An 8834-nucleotide genomic window follows, 5' to 3' on the forward strand; every position below is an offset into this window, starting at 1 on the left:
CTATTATATGTGTGTAGTATATATATATATATATATATATATATATATATATATATATGTATATATGTATATATATATATATATATATATATAAAATTTATTCACTATCTAGGCTATGGATGTCTTGCTACTACTACATGGTGCCTATATCATGCATTAACCAGTCTATTTGTTCCTTATCTGGCTGCTACAGATCAGAGCAGTTTCCAGCCGATGTGCGGAGTACAGGTTTCGGGTTACTCACAGTACTGGGCAGGATAGCGTCTATCGTCGCCACAACGACATTCGGGTGAGTGACAATCCCGCTGTATAGACTGGAGGTTGCACTCAGAGGTCTATAGGGCTCTGTTTATGTGGGTGTACTTTACGGATTGTCTTGGTGATGGATGTTATGGGGTGTTGTGTATACTGTATATACTGGAGGTTGCACTCAGAGGTCTATAGGGCTCTGTTTATGTGGGTGTACTTTGCGGATTGTCTTGGTGATGTTATGGGGTGTTGTGTATACTGTATATACTGGAGGTTGCACTCAGAGGTCTATAGGGGTCTGTTTATGTGGGTGTACTTTATGGATTGTCTTGGTGATGTTATGGGGTGTTGTGTATACTGTATATACTGGAGGTTGCACTCAGAGGTCTATAAGGCTCTGTTTATGTGGGTGTATTTTGCGGATTGTCATAGTGATGTTATGGGGTGTTGTGTATACTGTATGTAATGGAGGTTACACTCAGAGGTCTATAGAGCTCTGTTTATGTGGGTATATCTTGCGGATTGTCTTAGTGATGTTATGGGGTGCTGTGTGTACTAACCGTGTCAGAAGGGTGTGGTGCTTAACAAAAGTCCCTACCGAGATGTGGACTGCAAAACAAAACAAAAACACGCAGAGAAACGGGACCGTGAATGCATACAAGAAAAGGGTGCTCACACTTGTCCTGCATTCATCACTAGTGTATGGTCTTCATAGATATAAGTGCGTCATACAGTCACTCAGAATATGTATGGATATATGTGCGTCATGCAGTCACTCAGAATATGTGTCGTTTGTGTGGAGCCGAATTGAATGCAATAGGACCAGCGTCGGACTATACCCGTTTTGCCCGACATGGAAATATTACAGATACATAACTGCGGTCTTTACACTCCCTGAATTAGATCGGTAGCCGTATGTAGTCTACCTGCTCTTTTTTTTAAACCCCCATTTATTCTGCAACAAAATTAGGAAACTCGTACATAGCAACCCAGCATATCCGATCTTGCTGACGGCGCTGTTTCTGTTCATCGGATGCGTCACCGCTTTGCGGATACCGGAGGTTAAGAGAGATAAAGCTAGGTGATGTGTCCGGGGCCGGAAGCTGCACCTGGAACAAACGAATTTTCCATACCTATCCCCATCAAAGCTCATGTTTTCAGTATCGATGAAGACTTTAGCTAACCAAGTACGTACGAACGAACCGGGGTATGCAACATCCAGTGTAACAAGGCGCCTTCCAATAGGTTGTTTCTCTTACTTTTGGGTATTCCCTACAGTTGTTTGGAGAAATGCAACGTCCATAGACGACCGGCCGGAAGTCTCCCGGTCCTGTCCATTAGAAAATAGTTTGGGACCATAGTGAAGTGGTCTACTAAACCCTACTTTTCGTTGGATGTGCCCGGTTTGGTTAGCGCCGGGGCTGCTTCAATGCGGGGGTCTGGCAACACACCCAAAGCCTAAAGGGAGCTACGAATGCGCAGTAACGTTTTTGGTACTGCACATGGATACCTTACACTCGTATTGCAAGCCCTGTAAGATTTACACATACACAGTCAAGGGTAGTCATGCACACAAGTCATGAACGTGAAGTATCAGTTTTGTTCAAACATTGTGCAAGTTCAACTATCATATGCTCTGAATAAGAAAATGCAATTTCGTTCAAGGTAGATTCAGAGGCGGTCCCACATACTACACTAATTCTCCGAGGATGATACAGTCGAGCACTCTTATTTTACGGGAGAGTAGATCGTATTGTGATCTGGTGACCGATTTTAAACCAGAGTAGAATAGTTGCAAAGAATAAACTAATACAGACCACATTTATAAGAAATTGGCTAACATAGTCACACAAGTATGTCTTCCGGTGCACAATGTGTAGATAGACTTCAAATTATCGGGCGTAGTTTATCAAGCATTGCTGAAGGCTCAAATATTATACGTGAACAAGCGGATCGCGATAAAAGTGCGAAGTCCGTACGAATCGTTTGGTTGGTAGTTTATTATCCTCAGAGTGCTGTAAACTGAAGTTCTTGCACTGCATTTCTTCTCAGCAGCCGGGATATATGATATTTCGGGCGAGTTTCACTAATATTGTACAATGTATATTATCTACTTCTAGATTGTGATAACTGTTTCTATTTCGTCTACCGCCAGGTCATCGACCTTCTCACCCTCTTTGTCCTTTTTTGAGGTAACGGTTACAACGTCGGCACTACCCTCGGGGTCCAATTCCTTCATAGAAAGAGCAGCGCGTTGTTTCGCAGTTTCCTGTTTGTTCCATGACTCAAATGAGTGAGGAAGACGATTCTTCGCCATACGAGGAATGGGAGTCTGACCTTTCTCGGGCATTTCCCACTCAGCTTTGAATACCTTGTTAACGAGCCAGTAGAATGCCCACATAGACCAATCCCATGCTACGTTGGTGGTATACAGCACAACGTACACAAGAATACCGCCAATGAGACCATATGCAATGGAATAGGTGAAGGGCATCAAAGTGGCTGTGACAAACGCAGGAATGGCTTCCAGAGGATCCTCCCAGTCGACATCAGCCAGAGCTCTCGACATCAGCACACCCACCATGATCAGTGCAGGTCCCGTGGCCCACACTGGAATGTTAACGATGATAGGTGCGAAGAAGCAGGACAAGGAAAACATAACCACACCTACTAGCGCCACAATACCAGTACGACCACCCGCAACTATACCCGATCCAGACTCACTCGCGGTTGTGACGGGCGAGAGACCAAGTGTAGAGCCAATGATGGTAGCTACAGCATCAACGGAAAATGCAGCGTAACTGCCTTCGAAATCAACAGAATCCGACTCGTCGATAAACCCAGCAAACTTACACAGCGAGTACAAGGTGCCGGTAGTGTCCAAAAGGTCGACGTAAAGGAATGTAAGGAGAGCTAGCCACATCTGCGCGTTATCGAATTCAAAGTCGAGCGCGCCAGCCGTCATGCTGATACTGTGAAAGTCGATCACTTGCTTGAAGTAATCGAGCCTATCGTTACCTAACACGGTGTCGGGGAACTGAGAGAATGATGTATACGGAATCCATGATATGCACGTGACAAATACGATACCTAAGAACAAACTTAGGTCCCATTTTCTCACACTTAGCAAACCCATGATGAAAAGACCCATCAAACCAATCCACAAATATGGCGAATCTAACTTCGTTTCGCAAGTTACTGGGAATTCACTACTACGATTCTCAGGCGCACATCCGCCAAGAGTTACTAAAGTAGCCGGATCAGCAGTTACTAGGCCAATTCCATTCGATGTCTGGAAACCAATGAATGCCAAAAACATTCCTATACCCGCGCTTGTCGCTATGCGGACTGGTCTAGGAATGAGTTCCGCAATATACTGTCTCAATCCGGTAACGGCCAAAAACAGAAAGATCAGTCCTTCAACAAACACTGCTGTTAGTGCAGTTTCGTATGGAATTGAACCGCTTCCCATATAACCGACTACCTGGTAAGCGAAGTAAGCATTCATGCCCATTCCAGGCATTAGCATGAAAGGTAGGCGCGCCACCATACCCATTAGTAAACAGGCAATAAGTGATGCAACTGCTGTGGCGACCACCAAGTCTTTCTTGAAGTCTGCTAAACATTCCGGGTCGATGTCTGTACCTGCCTCGGCAGCCATCGTAACACAAGGGCCACCAGTGTCACCGATGATTGAAGGATTTACCGCAAGAATATACGCCATCGTTAGAAAGGTGGTAAAACCAGCTCGTATCTCGGTAGTGAGCGTGGAACCTCTTTCAGCGACCTTAAAGTATCGGCCCACGACAGAGTCGTTGAATCTCGTGTTCATCTTTTGAAGCGAACTCATGATTGTGAGATAGTCGGAAGATATCCGAAGTAGCAATGGAGTACGATCTGTGTTTAATGGAATGAGATCCAGAAGTAACAAACAGGAAGTATATATACATAAACATAGCCTCCTAAATTCAAACATAATTTTTGAGGCGGCTCTCGGAGAATTCTCAATTCTGATGGTCCAGAGTCCAGACCCAGCTGAAGATTGAGATTTTGTTTGCGTTTTCTTCTTTTGTTGTAAAAAACCACCAAAACATAAAAAAAGTCGTTGAGCCGTGAGGCATGAGCCGTTAGGCGGGCCACTGAAGTCAGAACCGCAGAGGCCGAACAGTGAGGCGAACACAAATTGCCACAGATACATACACAATTTGTTTTTAAAAGCAAATAAAAACAAACAGTATTAAGAAAAATATGAGCAAAGACAAGCGTATACCTAGTGTCAGAGAGTAAAGTATAGAGTAGACAACAATAGTAAAAAGTCAAACAATTTGAATTTGAAAACTCGTGTTCACTGAGAGTGACCGAGTGTTCAGCACTTTAGTTATAGAGACACAGGAACAGGGGAACACACAGGGACCCAGCCGCCCAGGGCACAGCCTCGCACATGTGTGGATAGCCGTATACACTAAACCGTATAAGTGTACGACTGCACGTCGTACGACCATCATCTACTGAATAGTACATAGTACATACCAGACTTCAATTCGTAATACGTAAATACGCTTTCAAATTGATACGTTAACGTAAAACGTACTACGTTCTCATACGTTATAGGGGTCTTGGTTTGTGCCCTCCCTTATATTTGGCATAATTCGCCAACTATATTTCACCAAAATATTTGTTGACTTGTTTATAGTTGGACAGATTTTCTAAACAAAACATAGCAGCTGTTAATTAGGCCATATAAGCTACAACCAACCAAAATTGATTTTAAGAATTGGCTGCCAGTAAGCTACCTGAAAACGGGAAACGGTTTCAAACCTGAACGTTAACAAAACGTACTACGTTTACACCAAAAGTGAGGTACGAATTGAAGTCTGGTACATACTGATAATAAATACCACAAGGAGTCTTTGCCGTTGACAATGGATGAGAGGCGACGAGCTCGGCCGGTAAAAACATTGGAAATTGTGCTCACAATGACATAATTTATCAATTTATCACGAAAACGTGAATATTATACATTTGTTATTGTTTGTTTATTTTAAATTTATATATATTTAAAAATAAGTAAATACAGAATTCAATAAATCTATTAAAAAAAAAGGACTGTCGAGTGTCGGCTATGTATTTATTTGCCTATTTATATTTTTAATTTTGTTACTAAATATCCACCTGCGGGGCTCCATCAGTTGGGCTGCGTCACTGCGGCACTATGTCTCGTGTCTCGAGTCTCGAGTCTCATTTTTCTATATTTTTAAAACAGTTAATATGAGTGTGACTGTGGTGTCTGTTCGTGTGATATCCAGGCCTACAGTCCTACACACGGCTCCTCAAGACATTTCTTTGAATATTTGTCCCGAAATAGTAAACGTACTATTCCGATACGACCGCAGCCACAAATATTACATGTATTTTACGTATTTGAGAGCACTTTGTTAGTTTATGGCCTCTACAGTAAACCTATCATGCTCTACTAGTAGCGGGTGTAGTCCGTAGGGTTGGCAGCCTGGGCCCTGGAGCCTTGGACTCTGGAGTCCGGACTCAGAAGATCAGGTGGCCCGTGGAAAACACACACACACTCTCTATTCAATTTAGAGAGCTATGTATTTATGTATGACAAAAATCACATTGTCTATTTGTTAAAAACAAAAAAAACTTTTTAGAGTGAACGACTGAACGGTCCAATTGATTTGGAAGTTTACCCCTTCACTTGTAACTTTGTGAAATTGCGAATCCTTGACCTTTCCCGCCTCCTAGGCGAATATTTTTCAAAGTTTAGTTTATACTAAAAAAAGCAACGAACCGGACCTATTTGTTAAAAACATTAAAAAAGTGACCTGTCGCTAACTCGCTAGTCGCTCTCGCTAGTCGCTACTCGCTCCGCCTTTTTGCTCTTGATGTTTTTTTGTTTTTTTATAAATATGTAATAGCAAAAGAGTAAACGGAAAATAATTCAGACTTTTAGTGTGTTCAATTTTATAAAGGCTGCGATGTGTTGGTCAATTGTCAGCCGTCAGCCCGTCAGAACTCAGAACACGCGAGAGGAAACTCACAGGAAACAAAATTCGTTTAATTGTCGTTGTCAAAAACTCGGAATAGTCCTTTTTTATTTCCGTTTGCATCAGAATTGGTCAAAATATCAAATATTTGTTTGAAAACAGCAGACTACAGAGTCTACAGACTACGGAGTACAGAGTAAAGAATACATACAGACTCAGAGTATAGTCGTCACTGAGAGTCTGAGACTGCTTTTGAAGTACTATTTAAAAAAAATATTCTGACTCTTCGTCTTCTACTACAGTCTACACTCTACAGACGAATGTTTTTATACGGCACTGGTGACAATAAAAATATTAACCATCTCTGGCCCAGTTCCCTACCAGTCTTGTACTTTTACTTTTTTTGAGTTTTCTTTGCTTTTAAGATGTAATTAGCGTGATATTAGCCCATTTATTGCACTTGTATTAGTTCTTAGTCGGCCTCAGAGGAGAGGTCGTCGTATGTTAGACAAGAATAGTGTCAACTGTAAAACCATGGGCGAATCCGAAGCAATAGCTAAGACAGAGGACGCCTATATACATGTGTCTAACTGCTAATATATGTCAAGTCCTTAAGACCGACAAGGACCTAGCATAAGTGCAACGAATGGGTTGTATCCGCGCTACAATATCTAACATTTTAAGTCGAGCGTTTTCAGCCGACAGATAACAATCAAACCGGCAATTAACAAACACATTTCACAAGGGCTTAAAATCACGCTAATTACATTAATACACCTATATTTAAGCAAATTAAATTCGAAAAAGTACAAGTATGCGACTGGTAGGAAACTGGCCCTGGGGTGGTTAATACTTTTATTGTCACCAGTGCCGTATAAAGACATTCGTACTAAGTCTGACCGAGAATCAAGTTCGGTCAGGCGCGCGATCAGGCGCACAGCTGCCTGACTCTTGAGGATAAATTCCAGAGGATTCAGTCACCAATAGTTCACCAATCATTTCCAAAAACAAAATAAAGTAAATACAGTTGCTCAGGTATTTTTAAGGTCTAATGTTTTACTGAAATATTAGGAGATACTTTTTTATATAAAAACTTTTTTAGGTGCATGGTACAAAATCAAGCACTAAATTATAACTTTTTATAGCCTATTTATTATTTTGTGATACAAATGCTCCGATCGCATAAATCACATGTTGGGGTGAGGGTAAGAATGATGTGATTTTTTTTTCCTCGTGCCCGACAGCGCATTTTCATCAGATTGTCATAGAAGGCTGGGGGGGTTTTGGGGGGGCTAAAATCGGTTTGTGTGTGACTGTGTGACTGTGTGACTGTGGGCCGGGGTCCTGTGGGCCGGGGTCCTGTGGGCCGGGGTCCTGTGGGCCGGGGCCCTGTAGGCCGGGGCCTGGAGGCTGGGTTCCTGGGCCTGGGGGCTGGGGTATTGTGGAGTGTGGAGTGTGGAATGTGGAGTGTGGAGTTGTGAATTTCCTATTGTAGTGTATTTATTTATAGTGCGCCCATGGTAAAAATTCAAATTGTTTGAAGTCTGAAGACTGCCTTCTGGGGAGGCCGGGGCTTGCTTCTCTCTCTTGTGTATGGGAGAGTGAATAGTAGTGGCCTGTGGGAGAGTGACAGACCAACAGCGAGACTTCAGTCTTCAGAGTTCAGACTCTACTACTATATTAGTAGTATTAACTGTAGGTCACTAGCTACTCTACTATTAGCTAGGAGCAGAGCTACCATGTCATTATTATGTATCGATCTGTACGTTTTTTTATTGCATTTTGTAAAAGCACATAAATATTTTGTAATAATTAAGAATGTGAACCCAATTTCTATTAATACTTAACCCCAAATTGGCAGAATCCAAAACTTAATACCAATTTTTTCAACCAGACACGACAGCTTCAATCGCTGCTTCGAGTCTACACCAATCCGGCTCTGTGCTATGATTGTAACGAATACATACATGTTCACATTGCTCGACTACCGCACCGACGGCTGTCTCTGCCCTGTCTGCCCCGGTAACCACAAGTTCACTACCAGTCACTTTGTAGTAAATACGCGGTAGATAACTATATCTCAACGTACTCCCCTTGTTAGAGGTGAGTCGCTGGCTATTTATTGAATATTGTCTGATTATCATCCAGTTCTTCAGGTCATGTGTTCACTCTAGAATATAAACCCTAAACTGGGTTTATATCCAATCAGAAAATATCCCTGAATAAACCCTAAGTAATATATCTGACCCCCCCCCCCCTCGTGTTTGAATCCTTGAAGCTACTTTACATCTGTGTCAGCATATAGGAGTTTGGCAAGTACAATATAGGACTGAACTTGTGTCGGATAAAACCTACCAGTGGCAGAAACCGTGCAAACCATTAACGCGCTGTTTCAAAACAAAGCCCAAGGAGTTGTTTGATTGATTTCACTGTTTTATACTCCGAAGCTAGAGTGGCTCATTTAACCTCGCGAGCTTGAGCCGCTGACGATTTTCCCTCGCGAGCTCGAGTGCTAACCGTTTATTCTCGCGAGCTCGAGTGGCTGGTTTATACTCGGGAGCTAGAGTTGCTGTTTTTATACTCAAG

The 8834-nt window shown here is 42.4% G+C and overlaps 2 protein-coding genes across 2 annotated transcripts in view; one reads left to right on the forward strand and one right to left on the reverse strand.

The window, feature by feature from the left end:
* Window positions 1-2070, forward strand: part of SARC_08671 (hypothetical protein) — a gene marked incomplete at its 5' end in the record, with an annotated part of 6883 nt that extends 4813 nt beyond the window's left edge. Inside the window, 2 exons of the mRNA XM_014297343.1 lie at window positions 194-289; window positions 1220-2070. Of these exons, the coding sequence (XP_014152818.1) occupies window positions 194-289; window positions 1220-1334 (211 nt within the window). The remainder of the gene's footprint in view (window positions 1-193; window positions 290-1219) is intronic.
* Window positions 2071-2249: 179 nt separating this feature from the next.
* Window positions 2250-4099, reverse strand: SARC_08672 (hypothetical protein; the record flags this gene model as incomplete). The annotated part of the gene is made up of 1 exon (XM_014297344.1): window positions 2250-4099. One exon carries the CDS (start codon window positions 4097-4099, stop codon window positions 2366-2368), a length of 1734 nt encoding a protein of 577 aa, XP_014152819.1. The 3' UTR covers window positions 2250-2365.
* Window positions 4100-8834: the final 4735 nt, after the last annotated feature.

This window comes from Sphaeroforma arctica, assembly GCF_001186125.1.
Source record: "Sphaeroforma arctica JP610 unplaced genomic scaffold supercont1.801, whole genome shotgun sequence".
Lineage (NCBI taxonomy): Eukaryota > Ichthyosporea > Ichthyophonida > Sphaeroforma > Sphaeroforma arctica.